The 18,082-nt window shown below is 46.6% G+C and overlaps 1 protein-coding gene across 1 annotated transcript; it reads left to right on the top strand.

Moving 5' to 3' along the window:
- The first annotated feature begins 489 nt into the window (after nt 1-489).
- mamdc4 (MAM domain containing 4) lies at nt 490-14,954 on the top strand. The gene is made up of 28 exons (XM_029252844.1): nt 490-544; nt 1,613-1,708; nt 2,336-2,494; nt 2,966-3,091; nt 3,508-3,741; nt 3,916-4,035; nt 4,608-4,766; nt 4,888-4,994; nt 5,655-5,813; nt 6,004-6,094; nt 6,203-6,316; nt 6,677-6,772; nt 7,010-7,144; nt 7,244-7,380; nt 7,497-7,605; nt 7,715-7,819; nt 7,952-8,086; nt 8,742-8,869; nt 9,167-9,386; nt 9,681-9,818; nt 10,347-10,471; nt 10,638-10,728; nt 11,684-11,830; nt 12,061-12,186; nt 12,340-12,464; nt 12,577-12,685; nt 13,613-13,800; nt 13,965-14,954. Exons 1-27 carry the CDS (start codon nt 490-492, stop codon nt 13,795-13,797), a joined length of 3,531 nt encoding a protein of 1,176 aa, XP_029108677.1. The 3' UTR covers nt 13,798-13,800; nt 13,965-14,954.
- Nucleotides 14,955-18,082: the final 3,128 nt, after the last annotated feature.

Raw genomic sequence — 18,082 nt, 5'->3', positions numbered from 1 at the left:
GTAACTTGTGGCAGTTTACCAGGCCGATTCATGGTAAATACTCCTGCAGAGGGGGTGCATCCGTCTCGGTTGTAATCCAGTGTAGAAGCTGTTTAAACCACTGTTTATTACGGTAACACAAATTCGCATATGCTTCTGCTTCATGGTACTAGTATCTACTGAACTAGCCAAGGGCCATTCCGTTGGCCGGTATCTTTTATTTCTGAGTGTTACGTAGGTGTTTAACAAAGCAAACATTTCTCTCTCAGTAACGCTGAGCCAGACTCTTCACAATCTGGCAACCGTGCAGGACAAGGGATCTATTGAAGGACATCCAAGAAGATCTCCACGGCAACATTGTGGTGTTTTATGACCAGGTGTTGCGTGTGGAGGACTTAAAGTCCAAGTGTTATCTCTACAGAGCAGGTGGGGACGGCAGGGAGTGGACAGAGCCCTCGGTGGAGCACCAGGTGCTTCCAGAGGTGTTCCGAGCTTCTCCTGATCACCAGGATGGAGGGAATTGGGGCGCTGCCGCTGCTTCTGCTGCTCTCTGCACTACACTCTGGTGAGCGACCTGCCGCCGTGGCCAGGACCCTCGCAGCCGTCCGTCACCAATTCAAAGTCACGTCCCTCAAACCTCTTGCACGGAGTATCGAGGCAGAATTCAAGAAAACCAATTGACTGTAAATCCTGGATTCTTCCAAATAACCACAGTTTAGTTTCATAACAGCTTAACAATCATGTTGATGGGAAGTTTTACATTTCAAGTTCATATATCGAGAAGGGGATTAAATTTCTGAGGCATGGGCTTGGATAGGCTAAACAAGATTTGACATTGCAACAGAGAATTTGGAAAATGTACAGTATATTTTATATTTAATAATTTAAACATCATTTAAAAAGAAAGGTACAGTGGCACAGCCACTTAACAGCACCTGGATTGTGCGGGAGAACGGGGGTTCGATCCCCGCTCGGTCTGTGTGAACTTTCCATGTTCTCCTCACATTTGTCTTGGTTTCCTCTGGGTGCTCCTGTTTCCTCCCACAGTCTAAAGAGATGCTGTTTCGGTGGATCGGTGACACTAAATTGCCATTTTGTATGTGTAGCTACCCTGCAATGGACTGGCGTCTCTTCCAGAGTGTACCTCCTCAGCTGTGTGCCCAGTGCTTCCAGGATAGGCTCCAGATCACTGCGACCTTGCACAGGAAAAGGGTTATTAAAATTGGATGGACGAATATATCTAAAATCTCCATTTCTGTTTCTTCAGTAGAGGACAACGTCGCAGTACAGTATATCGTCCTTGTGAATGTCCCTTGAGTTCCCTGTTTCATGGCCCTCTGTAGAGGAACTGTGAAAAGCTTCCCAGAGACCTTTGGCTGGATGACGCCTCTTCGAGCCATGCTGATATTAGCAAACTGTTTGGCCTTTGAACCTGGGTGCAAGAGACCCATAAAAAGCAGAGCTCAGATAACAACGGACGAGGGTGTGTTTCGCCAGCAGATCGCCGATCGATCCATTCAGATCGAGCACGCGGGTCCGATAAATGCGAAAAAACAACTTTTGCGCTGTTCTCGCTTGCTTGTGTGCACACCTTTCCGGACACAGTCGGCATCACTTGTCGTTTGTTTTGCAGTCACAGGGTTGGAGAGCAACAACTGCGAGTCGAACCCAGAGCTGCAATGCAACTTCATTTGCGACTGTTCAAACTGTACCGATGAGCAAATGTGTGGTAAGGTACCCCCTCCCCAGTTATTACAGTTACTTACCTGTTTATACAGCTGGATGATGTTATTGGAATAATTTAGGTTAAGTACCTTGCTCAAGGGTACTATAATCAGAGGTGGGGATCAAACCAAAGGCAGTAACCCTAACCACTATACTACCAGCTGTCCTGAAGCTTCTGCCTTCTATAGTTATACTACCTCAGCTCTGAAAGGTAAAACCAGCCCTATTTGCTGTGACTGGAGGCTAAAAACTCACGTCTTTGCGTTTTATCTCAGCGTGTAGAACTGACACACGACATGACCCAACGTAGCTGTCTTCTGTATAACATCCTGAATAGGACATCTTGAATTTGCTCTGGTTTCCTAACATTTATCTATTTTGTCTGAATTTCCCTGCCAGGATTAATAAAGTATTATCCTATTGCTATTATATGCGCATGGTGTGAATGCACTTAAAAACACATTTATATACCGTGCCATTAATGGGGATTATACTGATTATGTTCCTTGTTTCAATGTTATTTCCATTAAATTCAGCATTTTGACCACGGCGATGATATTTATTATAGTAAATAATCTACAGCATACTGATCGTGCCTCCCCTTTCTGTTATGCTGGGTTTATGCAAACAGGCTATGATGGACACACCTTTATCTGCGACTTCGAGGACCTGGCGACCTGTGGCTGGAAGTCATCGAACGCCTCCATGTACAGGTGGGAGAGGCGCCAGCGGGGGCGCTCACTGCCAGACAGCGGGCCCTCGTCCGATTTCACCACAGGCACCTCCACAGGTATTGCGCTGACTGCACCGGCACCAGCACACACATACGTACAGCTGTCAGCTTAACCTCTCTGTGAAACCCTAACCCGTCAATCTTTTTACAAAAGGGAAAAAGCTGCAAATGCAGAGAATTATTGGAACATGTTGCAGTTTTTTTTTCCAATCATTGAAACAAGTGGGTGGGGGGAGCGAGGGCGCGGCGGGTTTGGCCGGGCCCCGCTCTCTGGCGGGTCTGGGGTTCGAGTCCCGCTTGGGGTGCCTTGCGGCGGATTGGCGTCCCGTCCTGGGTGTGTGCCCTCCCCTGTCGTCCTTGCGCCCTGTATTGTCAGGTTAGGCTCCGGCTCGCCGCAACCCCACTTGGGACAAGCAGTTTCAGCCAATGTGTGTGTGTATTGCAAATACAATATGTGCAAAACGAGTGTTCGCAGATTCCGCAATTGGTGGAGGAGAAGCTCGCGAACACCGTTGTCCTCGGTTACAGGATGGTTCGTGGCCGTGACGTCTGTGGACTCGCAAACCTCCAGTAGGGCTCTGCTCGAGTCCCCCACCATGAGGCAGTCGGCCCCCACCTGCCGCATCCTGCTTCGATATTTCATCTGGGATGCTGGTAAAGGCCCGCACTGCCCCCCAGGGATTTAATCAGTGATGAACCTTTCTTACGTCAAGCCAAGTCTTGAGACAAAGCAAGTGCAGCCTACTACTGTAATGAATGAATGAATGAGGGAGAACTTTATTAATCCCCAGAGGGAAATTGCTCTGGTTGCAGCAGCATAACACATGCATAAACACAGCGACGAAACATGATGAAATAAATAAGTTAACAAACACATTTAGACACGGCCAGGTGTTACATAAGGCTGTACAGGGCCGGCTCAGTACCGCATGTGAGTAAACCTCATGTGATAAAATGTACCACGTATGATAATCTGTGCACTGAAGAAAAAACACTAACCTTTTTCTCGTCCTCACGAAAGATGATAGTACCTCAGTCTTAAACCCGGATTGTCTATTCCCACCCTGCAGGTTATAAGGGGCTCGATGACATGGTGCTGTGGCTCTCGGTGGAGGAAGACGGGGGCCTGCCAGCTGTAGCGTGGCGCCCCGAGGGAGGCAGCGTGCGCGGTTGGAGGGAAGCCACCGTGTTCTTGGGCCGCGTCTCCGGGCCTTTCCGCCTCCAGCTGCACTCACAACGGAGCCAAGGCCTCCCAGGAGATGTGGCCATTGATCAGCTGGAGTTCCTAGACTGCGCCCTGCCTGGTGAGGCTGGAAGGGAAGGGATGGAGGCAGGCAGGCAGGCGGGGTGTGAGGTCGCTACCCTTTGGCTGCGGGCCCGATGTATGGAAAGTTTGAGCAGGAACAGTGAAAATGAACGCAGGCACAGCTGCCAGGCTGTCCGTGCGAGGGTACCTCACGGTGCGTTCTCTGCTGCAGTGCCGGAGAACACCTGCGGGGAGGGTTCGTTGAAGTGTGGTCGCCAGGGGTGTGTGGAGGCGAGACAGATCTGCGACGGCACCGATGACTGCGGAGATGGAACCGATGAGGCTAAGTGTGGTGAGAGAGAAGGGGAGAAAGTTAACGTGGATGTGCTGTCATCTGCCTGCTTTTTTGAGGATTGCTGATGTAGCTTCCGCAGTCACCTCATTGTCAGTTTCTATTAATTAAGTAATTATGCAATGTCGGAGGGGGGACGCGGTGGCGCAGCGGGCTTGGCTGGGTCCTGCTCTCTGGCGGCTTTGGGGTTTGAGTCGTCCCACTTCGCATGCCTTGTGACAGACTGGCGTTCTGTCCTAGGTGTGTCCCCTTCCCCTCAACCTCATGCCCTGTGTTGCCGGGTTAGGCTCTAGTTCACCGCGACCCTGCTTGGGACAAGCGGCTTCAGTCAATGTGTGCGTGTGTGTGTGTGATGTCGGATAATCAGGCCTTTTGAAATTTAGAAGCGACGAGTTGCTGGAACTGATAAAATCCTCCCAAAGCACGGTGAAGTTTCAGTGAACAGTTTCAATGATACTTTCTGGCAAAAGGGAACACATTTCATATTAAAAGCTGTGAAACAGGATGATCGCAAAGAGGACGTTTCTGGAGGAATGTGTTTCAGCACAGTGCTTTCCTCCCATTGCATACAGAACAGTACTGGGCCTGTGACTTTGAGAACGACCTCTGTGGGTGGGACCTCCGAACGATATCGCAGCTCAAATTTCAACGATCCAGTCAGCAGAACATCTCTGTTAGCGGCAATCCTATGGATGGACCAGGCCGAGACCACACCGCAAACAAGGCATCAGGTATGAGCATGCTTTCATCCAGAAGATTTTTTTTTCCTTTTTAGTAGATGGTGTTGGTGGCAATATTAACAGTTTATTAATAAGGCAGAGCGATAAGATTGTTGTTTTGGTCTCTCTCAAGGTCACTTTCTGTATCTCACCAAACCATCCAACGGCGAGTTGAAGAATGATTGGTCATCTTTTCAAAGCCCTGTCCTGGAACCAACCAACAGCACTCATCCTTGTCGGGTATGCATGAAGTGAATGATGGGAACTTGTTTCCAGAGTGGTTGATATTAACTATCAAGGTTGGTTTCTTTGGTTTTTGTATACTTGGTACCTTGACTTCATGTCATAGATCAGGCATTCATATCATTACTTTAGCTTGGATTTTCAGATGGCACTTCCTATATGTCTAAGAGAAAACATGGAAGACTAACTCTTCCCATGGTCTCAAAACTAGTTTACTTATACTTTTCACACTCGCTGTCATTAACCCCTTGCCCTGGTCAGTCTGGAGCACACACACGCATTGGCTGGTCGCTTGTCCCGAGCGGGGTTGCGGCAAGCCGGAGCCTAACCCGGCAACACAGGGCACAAGGCTGGAGGGGACACACCTAGGACGGGATGCCAGTCCATCGCAAGACACCCCAAGCGGGACTTGAACCCCAGACTTGCCGGAGAGCAGGACCTAGCCAAGCCTGCTGCTTTACCACACCCCCCCAAATCTGGAGCCAGTCCTGGATATATTTTTTGAGTGTGAATACTGTTAATGAATTCACTGCATCATATTTAGTTTCTTAGCCTTGTGCTAAAATCTCGTCCCATTCGGCTACAAATTAGCCGGCAGTCAACATTTCTGCAGTTAGTTAAGCGTAAGACAAAACTCTGAATTTTGTCTCCCTGCAGATGACAATGTACACGCATCAGTTTGGCCCCAGGTCGGGGGGCCTCTCCGTGCTGATGGTGTATGCTGGAGGCATGCCTGCCGTATGGGAACGCGGCGGCGAGCTTGGTGACCTGTGGGTGAAGGCAGAAGTGGAGTTTGTTGTGCACAGCACCTTTCAGGTACCCTTAAGGAGACCTACCAAAGGCTGGAAGTTGTGACCACTTTCTTTGCACAATCCACAAGGTTTAAGGTCATAAGCCAATAAATTCTTGATATCGAATGTTCAAAGTAGCCCTCTTCCGACTTCCTTGCTCCTATATTCCTCCTTCATCCCTCATTGCTTTTTGTGTCTCGCTCTGTTTCCATTAGATCCTGTTCGTGGGAGCAATCAGAGATAGGGAATTTGGTGGAATTGCTATTGATGACATCGTAATGTCCCCAGGCTGCCGAAAATCCAATGGTGTGTTTTTTGTTCTCATTATCGCAGTCCACTCTTGGCTAAATATCAGGATGTTTTGAAATCTCAGTCCTCTATTTGTTTCAGCCTTCTTCACCTCTGTATCCGCAGAGTCCTCCCCATCAGTTGATTTCCCCAATCCTCCCAAACACCCCTGTACAGAGAGCAGCAAGTTGTGTGATTTCCAGGTTGATTGTGACAGTGGTGAAGATGAAAACCAATGTGGTAAGTCTCTCTGCATTTGTGACTTTTTCCAACAGGGCAGGCCTTACAGGTGTGCCAACACCATACAGTGCAAAGGTGGACTGTGTTGTGATTGTCAATGTGAAAAGGGAGACCCACCAAATAAAACCTAATTATTCTTCGTCCAAAGCTCAGCAGGGGCGTTGCTCATACTTTTTGGGCATTTTGGCTGAATCACTTCAGTAAAAAATTAGTTGTATGAATTTATGTATTTTACAGTTTATTTACCCATGAAAGTCATTTTGCGTGAAAACCTTGTGCTCAGGTCTCATTTTATAAAATCTTGTGCTAAGCAACTACTAAAATATTGCGTAAATAAAATGGCACTTTCTGTTTTCACAGGCGACTTCTCCTTTCAGAATGGAAACAAAGGCTGGACAGATAGCAGCTTAGGGACACAGGGCTGGGCGCTGTACCGGCAAAATGATACCTCGATAGGTAATACTGCACCAGCCGATGAGCACTTTACTGGTCTTTGTGTACAGCAGTCTGTAGTGTAGGTGTGAGCGAGGTAACCTAATCAGCGAGGTACCCTAGTCTATTTAGTGAGTATATTGTGTAGGTATGGTTGTTTGCGGTCTGTTTAAATTTGTGCGCATACCGCTCGGTATCGTTGTGTGCCTGGGGTGTTTCTCTGCAGACCTTCTCCTGTCGCTATGTCTCCGTTCACAGAAGAGTACCTGTATGTGACAGAGGCTCCAGGGCAGCAGCTGACAGAGGCAAGGACAAGGTCACCTCTTCTGGGTCCATCCGGTCCCGCTTGTACCCTGCGCTTCACCTACAGCCTGACTGGGAGCACCCCTGACATCGGTTCTCTAACCTTTCACTAATGTCATCTCTCAGTGACTTTCCTGCTGCTCGGGTTCTCTCATGCTCTTTCCTTCAATTTTCACTCCTCCCCTATTTTAGGCGAGGTGTCTGTCAGCTTAATTGACAAGGTGCTGCACACTCAGAGTCGACTGTGGGAGTTTACAGAAAAGACTGAGGGGACACCAAGCGAGTGGGTGAAAGAGGTTTACATAGGTGCCCGGGACCATCGCTTTCAGGTACATTCACTGGTTCTAATGCCAACCCCAATTATTTTGTATCTTTTGACTACTTAGATCGAATGATGAAAGACCTTGTTGTTCTATCTCCCTTTGATCTTTTTTCTATCGGTCAGCTGGAATTTGGAGGTTTCATTCGACAGCTCTCCAGTGACTCTAAAATAAGAGTGAAGAATGTCCGCTATTTGGGGTGTCACCCAAAGTATATTCCGGCCATCATTAGTGGTGAGTAAGTGGCTCAAAGTGGAGGCTAATGCAGTCCTGAGATATGCTGAGATATTGACACGATTTATTTATTTTCCTATGCGGTTAAAACACCTCTAATCATCTGCAGGCTTGTCTTGTAATTTCGAAGACGGCCTTTGCGGTTGGTACCAGGACCAGGTGGACAATTTTGACTGGCTCTATCTCTTAGGAATGGACCACACCATTGGAACTGGTAGAGGATCCCTACTCTGATCACTTTGTATGACAAGATAATAGAATTGTCTATGACTCACTGGTTTCTCTGGAGGAGCGTGCATGTTCCTAGATGTGTTCCATAATTTATGGTTCTTTGTCTCTCTTGTAGGAAATTGCCTGACGGTAGACATGTGGATTCACTCTTTACGTGGGCTATCTGGCCGTCTGCTCTCGCTCCCTCAGCTTCCAACAGCCAAGGAATTCTGCATGTCCTTCTATTACAAGCTATATGGCCCACAAACAGGTAGGTCAGGCACGGCATGTTGGTGTTTTAGAGAGGGCTGCATTGCTTTTTCATTGTAGCATTATATCATTAATTTGTTTTGTTAAAATCTATTTTATAATAAACTTTTTGAAATGAGTGTTTGGCAGTATCTGTGCAGAAGCAGTTTTTTTTATATGGGAAGTTTGAAGTTTCTCAGTTCTGGCTACATTGTGGTGGAATCATCTTCTTCTGTCACTCAGAACTGCTGAATCCCTCTCAAAATTCAAGTAGGGCCTCAAATCACATCTCTTTCAGACTCAGTTTTCTCCTGGTCTCCTATCTACTCCATAAACTTACAGTTCATTTTCTGTTAAAAAAAAATGTTCTCTACCAATTCTACATGCAGCTACTGATGTAATTTATGCTCTTGCAAATGGTGGTATTCGGCATACTCATTGTACTTCAAGAATCATGTCTATAGCTATGTCTTTCTGTCCGTTGGTGAAATACCTGAGTCCGAGAAAATTTGTTTAACATCACTTTGGAGAAAAGCATCTGCTAAATTAATAAATTTAAATGTAATGAAATAAGCCTGGCTGGATGGTCCAGTTTCATGGCTCACGTTCTTATGGTCTGCCCTTTCCTCCATCCATCTTACTTTGGTGTGATATTAACTGCATCCTCTCTGCTGCAGGTGCCCTCAGCGTGAAAGTGCTCCACAGTGATGGCTCCGAGAGCCTCCTCTGGACAGCCAGCGGTGCCCACAGTAACAACTGGCATCGTGGCCTATGCTCAGTCCCCCAGCAGCTCATCAGCTTCCAGGTATAACTGCAATTGTGGACATGTCCAGATCATGTTACATTCTATAGGACTGCTCTCTTAGAAGCTCCCGTCATCCCAAAGCAACATTTGTACCTTTCAAATTTCACACATTTGAACTGTGACTTATTTCCAGAAGCAAGGTGGTTTAAGTCGGTTTTGTTCAAAAGTCCAGTTTCCTTAGATATTGCACCACTGCTTGTAGATGTCACAGGTTAGAGCATAACGAACAGAGCTTGCATTTCCATTTCTGATTATAGAATCTCATTCTGATGGCCCCCGGCTATTTGAATTTTTCAGCTCATATTTGAGGCACTGCGCACTGGGTTCGATGGGCGGGTGGCAATTGATGATGTGATGATTCTAGACCACCCTTGCACCGCCCCAGACATCTGCTCCTTTGAGGGCACACACTGTGGCTACACTTCCTCTGGTCCGGCCCGTTGGGTACATCAGAACTCAGCCTATGGTGGGGTGCAGCCTGGACCTCAATTCGACCACACCTTGGAAACCAATAAGGGTGAGAACAATGGCCTATGTTGCATCACCTGAACCGGACACAGACTGGCTGCACTTCATAACTGAGTACCTTTCAGATGACACAATACACGATTATTAAGGTGATTTTATAAAATGTGTGCAATATAAAACAAATATACGGCCAATATAGGGCCAGGGTGCAATGGATCTTGTTTACATTTAGTAGCTCCATCACATGTTTACAATAAAATGATATGGGATGTGATCCCACAAACTTTGTATTCAGAGCGGAATACAACAGGGGTCCAGCAACTCTTTATCTTGTGTCTCTCAGGCTACTACATGATCACAGACTCCGGTGTCCATGTCCTTCCCTCGGGTCACATGACATCTCTGACATCCTCCTTCCGAAACGCAGCCCCCTTCGGCGAATGTGTTCAGTTTTGGTATCACATGAGAGGAGACAGCCCGGGTAAGGGCAGGTGAACTGATGTGCAAATAATAATAGCATTTAGAACTGTCACACACAACTCAGAATTGCACAGCGCTTGAGGATTGTTGCACTGGTTATGATGTGTTACCTCCAAATCCAGCTGATTTAAGGCCTTGTTGTGTTACACACATCACACACACCCATCATCCGAAACCACTTTGTCCCATGCGGAGTCGCGGGGAGTCAGACCCTAATCCGGCAGCACAGGGTGTAGGGTTGGAGGGGGAGGGGACACACCCAGGACGAGACACCCGTCTGTCGCAAGGTACCCCAAGCAGGACTCGAACCCCAGACCCACCGGAGAGCAGGACCCGGTCAAACCCACTGCACCACCGTGCCCCCCTACACACTTTCACATATGCATTAATATCAGATTACGCTCTGGTATCGTGGTGCTTACTGCCTGACTGCGATCATGTTGTGAGCAAAGTATGTGTTTTGCTCCTCTGGAAGTGCATTGTGTCAGTTTGTCATCAGGTGCTTATGGCATGTGTATTTGTGTGGCAGGCACTCTGAATGTGTACATGAAGCCCCGGCAGGGGGAGCGGGTACGGGTGTTTTCCCAGAGTCAAAGACAGGGAGGTGCCTGGCGTTATGGCTACGGCACCATCAACAGCACGGGAGACTGGCAGGTACTGGTGGTGTTGCCTGTCTGTTTAAGCTTTGAAAGAATGATTGTTAATGAGGGGTTGAGAAGTCTTCATTCATTCCCCTTCTCCTCACCCCACCCCAAATGATGGATGGTGTGAGTGACATTCCGAGGGTGGTGATAAATGCTGGTGTTTTTTTCTTTTCCAGCTGGAGATCGAGGTGGAGGGAGCAGGAGGGGAGGAGGCCCATGTTGCTATTGACGACATCACGTTTACGCCACACAGTTGTCCCCGACAAGGTCTGTTTGCAGGGGACAGAATGTGGATGCCTATGAGATAGCCTCATCTGCCCATCCTGAGGATGCCTGTACTATATTCACCTGCTTTTACTATAGGATGAGTGAAAATTATTATGATTAAAGTTACAGAGCGGTCTTACAGCCTATCAACCAGTCGTCTTTCAGTCCATGTTGTCATTTTTTGTCTTATTTGTTCATTGTAGATGCTTATCTGTAGCTTTCACCCAAATTAGCATGCATCCCAAAAGCCATTATGACTCTGTTTCTTAAGTGCACAATGTGAGGAAGAGCATGGGTACCAGTCTACTGCAGGCCAATTGCAAACATTCGTTCATTTTCATTTATCTGACACTTTTCTCCAAAGAGACTTACAGTGTTAAGGTTACAGTTATTTACCCATTTATACAGCTGGCTAATTTTACTGGAGCAATTTAGAGTAAGTACCTTGCTCAAGGGTACTACAGCCAGAGGTGGGAACCACACCTCCCATCTTTGGATCCAGAGGCAGTAGCTCTAACCACTACGTTACCAGCTGTCCCACTCTCATATACAAACACATGCACACTATGGGCAGTTTAGAGTCACCAGTTCACCAATCAGATTTATCTAATTTTTGCGCTAATTGTAATTTTGTAATTTTGTAAATTTGTAACTTACGCCTTGTGTCTCCTTTCCTTATGGGCTTATAATTTATCATTTATGTTTTAGGCTGCTGGGAGGATTTACAGAGTACGAATTTCATTGTATGGTATAACGGACTGTTTATTGTACATGTGATAATAAACTCTTGAATCTTGAATCTATTGTTAGGACTTGGGGGTTTCTCTATGAGGGTTTGATATGTCCTTATATGTGGACTTTGGTGTGTCTCTTTCACGTCACTCTGTGTGTATGTGTGTGTGTGTGTGTGTGTGTGTGTGTGTGTGTGTGTGTGTGTGTGTGTGTGTGTGTACAGATGCAGAGTGCAATCTGGAGGAAGATCTGTGTAGCTGGTTTAACACTCAGAACTCTTCTCTGGACCTCCTGGACTGGCAACTGAGCAGTGCCATGGGGAACTCTTATATCGCTCCACCCTTCGACCACACACTGGGGACTAACAAAGGTGACGTTCTGAGGATCACTGAGTTAGACCTAGGCCATTCTCCTGCCCTTCATGGTTGTGTGCTGTTCTCAGTTGACATCCCTTTTGCTATGTTTCATTCATTCTCATGAGTCTCAGTCATTCTCTCTCTGCCCTTTCACTCCATGTTAAATCTAATATTCGATTTACTTTGTGCTGAAGGCCTTAAACGCCGAAGCACACGGTCTTATTGTTGACTTGTGTCCTTCCAGGTCACTTCCTGTTCCTTCCCAGCAGCCTCCGCAACACATCAGGGCAAAATGCCTGGCTGCTTAGCCCTCCACTTCCCCCAACGAAGGGCACGTGTTTGCGCTTCTGGGTCTACAGGCCCACCTCTCGTAAGATCAGCTCTTCACAGCTCATCTCCTTCTGGACATTCCCCACCCCAAAGCAGGAAAACTCCTGTCTTTTACTTCCAAAACAGTTATACTCTCAAAGAGGGGTGGGGCTTACAGGTTCTTGCTGACTAAGCAACTTTTTCAACCCCGCAGACGACGCGAAGCTAAACGTGATCAAGCTGTCTGAGGGTGAAAGCACCAACCTGCTGAGCCTGGGTGAGGTGATCGGAGTCTGGAGGCGCTTTGACATCAATATCACCTCCCAGAATGAGTACCAGGTATACGTGCTCCTCTTCTGTTCGCTGCCACATGTGTGCGGCCACATTGGGGAAGACCGTAATTCTTGTGGAATGAACTCTGCAATTAAAAAGAGTTATGTGTCCTCATCAGATTGTGTTTGAGGGAATAAAAGGGACTGATGGCGTGGTTGCTCTGGATGACATCAAATATACCTTGGGCATCAACTGTGTGGGCCAGAACATGGACTCTCCAGAGGAAAGTAAGAGTGGAAAAACAACCCTTTCATGATGTCTATATTTTGTATTTCCAGGAAGTTGTCCAAAGCCCACGCCCATAAATGTGATATCATTTATAATCATAGAATGTCCTTTATTGGGTGCATCAAGACTCAACATAGTAACAGGTACAGTTTGAAAGATATGCTTAAATATATATGTCCTCTATAGAGGAAAAAAATGAATGGCTGCGTTTCAGAAGGATATGGTACCCTTGTGATTGGATTTCTTAGATCTATTTAGGCATCTTTACAGCCGCTCTCAAAAAAATACCATTGATTGCTCTCATTGGACTTCCTTATTTGTCTCAAATTGTTTGGCTTTTATTTGACCTGATACTGTCACGCGGAACCAAGGGATCCGGAATGGCTGGACTCAAATACAGGGTCGTCCATCTGGACTCAGGGGCTCAGGCAAGTTCTCAGTGTCGGGGACAGGCGAAGGGTCGGTCGATCGGCGATTGGAGTCAGAGCGAGGATCCATGGGGGTGGTCGGGGGACGAAGCGAAGGGTCGGTTGATCGGCGATCAGAGTTGGAGCAAAGATCCGTGGACGTGGTCGGAGAACGAAGCGAGGGGTCGAAAACTGGGAGGATGGAAACTGGGAACAAGGGTTGTGTGTGAACTGGACATCACGAAGAAGGACGGTTGTCTCTGATGAGATTCCGCAAAGGTCTGGGAGCTGAGGGGGGTCTTTTAAAGGGTGAGCGGTTAGTCAGGTGCTTGACTGGGGTCAGGTGCTGTCAAATGAGGTGCAGGCATGGACTTGACAGATATGCGCTTGTGGTTTTTATTTTTCTTTGCATCAGTAGCCATCTCCAGGCTAAGTCTTACTTTAACACATGTCTTTGTTTATGTACGACCCAACTGGCCTTGATACCTGTTTTTTAATGCGATCTCCATACTCAAACAGCACACCACCATCCCATCAACATGGCAGGCATTGCGGTGTCCATCGTCGTGCTGATTCTCCTGCTGGTGGTGCTGGTGGGCCTGCTGGTGTGGTTTCTGCGTAGAATGGGCCAGCCGGAGTCGACACAACCAAGGGCACAGGAACAGCCGGACGGCTTCAGCAACGTAGCGTACGACACAGAGTAACGTGTGAGTGTAACGGCCGCCTCTGGACAAGGGGAAAATAATTTTGATTTTTATTTATAATGTTCGTATACACACGGTCTCTAATGCTAACTCAGGGGAAAAAAGACGTCAAACACATTTATACTATTTATTGAACAAGTTATGATAAGTTCCTTCTCTCTTTGCAGGGCCCTGTAGACCACACAGATGTAAATAGGAGAATGCGCCCCCTGTTGGTGACTTTGTACATGTGATGCTGACATTACGGCAGAGCTGCGTTGTCACCGTTATTCCTAATTGTTAGACAAGACACACAAATACACACTCAGACAACCGCACAGAGGCTAAGAAAGCTGCAGTCTCTTCCAGTGTGGCATCCTTTCTTTTCCAAGTGATGCTGTCAAACGCCATACAATGAGAGCCACTGTATAATACACACTGACACACACACACACAACAAACACAGAGCAAATGTGTAAACACAACTTGGAACTGACATCGTCTCTACAAACACGGGACGTCCTTCACTTGATTAGACAAACATGCTCACAGAGTGTCAGGTCATGAGATGGGTCTCTATGGAGAAGATGCTCCATGGTGATGTCATCGCCTTTGAAGGACCAGCCTTTACTGGGGTTTTGGTAGATGGACAAGCACTGGGTCCAGTAGAAGGTTCTGGGATCTGTCTTTATGCTGCTCAAGCCAGACATGGAGCTGGTCTTTCTCAAAAAAACAGTGAGCTTAGCATCCATAGTGGAAGTCTTGGGTTTTGTAGCAAATTCATATCCTTTGATTATATAACAGCTTTATTTAGCTGCCCTTCTAGACATGGACACTTGCTGTTGCTCACCACAGTGGCCCGCAGTTTCACACTTAAAATACCAGGCTGGTTGGGTATTCCTGATGAGGATGTATACCCTTCGTGAGGACTGTAATCGCAGCCTCTCATCTGCTTCCAATAATCGACATCCGTGATTTTTCTATTGTCATTCCGCAGTATTAATGACGTGTTAAAAACGTCCACAGGACTGCTGAATGGCCCAGAGGTAAATCTGAGTTCTTTTTTCCTAACACGTAAAAAAGCTGCTGTAGGAAAATGTGCAAGTGGGTCTTGTTAGGTTCTTGGAAGTGGAAGCAAGAGGTTTGGTTTCAGAGAAAGTGCACTAGAGAAAGGGATGGGGGCGTTAAGACAAATGGAGAGAATACATCGGTTCGTGTATTTGAAGAGGTGAAAATAATTTCCTGTAAATCATGAAAATTAATAAATTTCATGCTCTTTGCTTCTTTTTTGTGTGTCATATCAAATGCGCTTGCCTTGCTCTATCCGGAAAGTTTACCGCTGGAAAAAGTCTGAAATTCATAAGCATAAAAAGTTAAAGCTGTCATTCCTTCTGTGTCCTGGGACCTCGGGGTGCCGTTCTTCTGAGTTCCACCTGCTTTTTGGGCTGTTCGGTTTATTCAGAGTTTTGATTAACTTTAACCGCAAATAGAGCGGTTCCAAGATCTGATGAGTATTATCTTGTGCTGTTTTGGATTTGCCAGTTTTAAACTCTCAGACCAGCGCTTAGGAAAAATCCGCAGCTCTTCAAATCCTCTGCTGCTTTCATGGCATTTGTTTGCCACGCAGGGGGGTGCAGTGGTTCAGCGGGTTGGACCGGGTCCTGCTCTCCGGTGGGTCTGGGGTTCGAGTCCCGCTTGGGGTGCCTTGCAACAGACTGGCATCCTGTCCTGGGTGTGTCCCCTCCCCCTCCAGCCTTATGCCCTGGGTTAGGCTCCGGTTCCCCGTGACCACATATGGGACAAGCGGTTCAGAAAGTGTGTGCGTGTGTGTGTGTTTGCCACGCTGCTCCCTATAGGCAACATGGAAGTCTGCCTTCCTCACACCTTTTTTCCAAGGCAGCTTACATTTACATTTATCCATTTAACAGGCGCTTTTATCCACAGCGACGTACATCTCATAGAAAATACAATGTGTGCATTACATTAGGAGAAAGAGAATTAAATGCAGATGCATAATTCTTAAGTGCAGTTAGTTTGTTACTTTCCACGATATGAACTAATAATGTACATCACACGAGTAGCTGCATAAAACTTTATCCGAATATCGGTGATTCCTAATCACCTTCCTAGTAATATTTTTTTTTTTTGATAAACATGTATGTTACATTACAGGAGTAGCTGCGTCAAGGTTTATCCGTTGTTTAACAGATATGATCTCAAAGTTAAAGTGCGTGAATATTTACAGCTTGCATGAACTTAAGAGATCATGGGTGAAGTGAGACCAGAAGAAGTGAGTTTTCAGACTCTTTTTGAATATGGACAGTTCTGAGTGAGAGGGGGAGCTCGATCCACCACATCGGAGCCAGAACCAAAAACTTTCGTACTTCCAGAACCTTTGTGCTTCACAGCAATTGTTTTTATCCTTTATAGTGATGTACCCAGTTATACGGTATTGGTGCCTTGATAAAGGGTAGTAAAGCTGGAGAGGGATTCAAACCCAGGACCTGCAGACCATGATGAGTCTAGCCTAACCGCTACATCACCTGCTGCCCCATGAAGGGGGGGATGACAGATGGATGCTGCTTCTCTGAGGAAAGAACCATGCCAGAGCAGGAGCTGAAATGTATCTCTCATCCCTTTTCCCCATCACCGTTTTCTCTGCTGTGGGAAGCGAGAGTTGTGGGCGGGTTCGACACCTGTCACGGCACAAAGCCTCTACCGCAGACGCTGACCCTGCGGCACCTTTGGCTATTCTTTCTTTCAGTTTTGTCAACGCTTTGAATGATTTATAGAGCCTGCTGATGGAGTATCTTCAGCACAGAAAACCTTTATTTATTGTGTACATAAATACAGAGACACATTTCACCTGTAGCTCTTGCGGCTCCGCATGTAGAAAAAGAGAGGTAGATGCCGTTCTCCTGTATTGTAGGTAAATCTTTGTGTATCTTAAAAAAAAAAATAAAAAAAAAAAAACGAGTTTTATGCACCTACTCGTGTGATGAACGTTGGTGCATAAAGTAGAAAGAAACAAAGCTGACGTAAGAATCGCACATCTGCAGCCATGTCTCTTTCTCCTAATGTAATACACACGTTGTATTTTCTATGAGATGTATGTCGCTTTGGTGGGGGGGATGCAGTGGTGCAGTGGGTTGGACTGGGTCCTGCTCTCCAGTGGGTCTGAGGTTCAAGTCCTGCTTGGGGTGCCTTGTGACAGACTGGCGTCCCGTCCTGGGTGTGTCCCCTCCACCTCCAGCCTTACGCCCTGAGCTGCTGGGTTAGGCTCTGGTTCCCCACGACCCTGTATGGGACAAGCGGTTCAGACAGTGTGTGTGTGTGTGTGTGTATGTCACTTTGGAGAAAAGCATCTGCTAAATGAATAATTGTAAATGTAATACACAGATGACAGTTAACACCTTAGCATTTATGCATTTAGCTGATATTCTTCTCCAAGTGACTTACAATTATTTGCCCTTTTATGCAGCTGGTTAATTTCACTGGAACAATTTTTACAGGAAACACCTTGCTCAAGGGTACTACAGCCAGAGGGGGATTTGGGTCCAAAGGTAGCTGCCCCTCGATAGGGTTAGACTCAGCAGTAGGATTTACATTTATTTATTGGATGTTTTTTCTCCAAAGCAACTTCCAGTGAACTCTGTGTAGTGTTATCAGCCCACACCTTATTCACCGTGGTGACTTACACTGCTAGATACACTACTTACACTGGGTCACTCATCCATACATCAATGGAACACACTCTCTATGTGTCACTCACACACTATGGGTGAACCTGAACAACACCTCTTTGGACTGTGGGAGGAAACCAGAGCACCCAGAGAACATGCAGACCCCACACAGACTAAGTGGGGATCGATCCCATGTCTTCTCACATCGTTCAGGTGCTGCGAGACAGCAATGCCTCTTGCTTTGCCATCGTGCAAGGTTAGCCACCAGGATTAGGGAAGGGGTTAGGGTGAAGGTAATTGTTATTGTGTGTCTGGCTGACATCAGTGACCTTGGGGTATTTTCATTGAATAGTGTAGCAGAAACAACATCTCCTTTAAATTGCCTTTACAGAAAGTCTTTATTGTGCTTCCTAAATAAGAGAACTATAACGTGCCGCATTTTGCTCTTTTCAGAACTGAACAGGTCTCAAGCATCTCGTTTTCACCTCTGATTTGTCAACAATGGATCTGATGGAGTGACACCATTCAATGGAAAACAGGCAAACAAAGAAACAGAAAAAAAAAAAAAAACATCAAAGCACATGATTAATGAGCCTTTCTGCATTCACGGAGGTTAAAATAAT

The sequence above is a fragment of the Scleropages formosus genome, chromosome 6 (assembly GCF_900964775.1).
Source record: "Scleropages formosus chromosome 6, fSclFor1.1, whole genome shotgun sequence".
NCBI classification, from domain to species: Eukaryota; Metazoa; Chordata; class Actinopteri; order Osteoglossiformes; family Osteoglossidae; genus Scleropages; species Scleropages formosus.
Note: the sequence above shows the minus strand (reverse complement) of the source record. Positions and strands in the feature narration are given on the sequence as shown.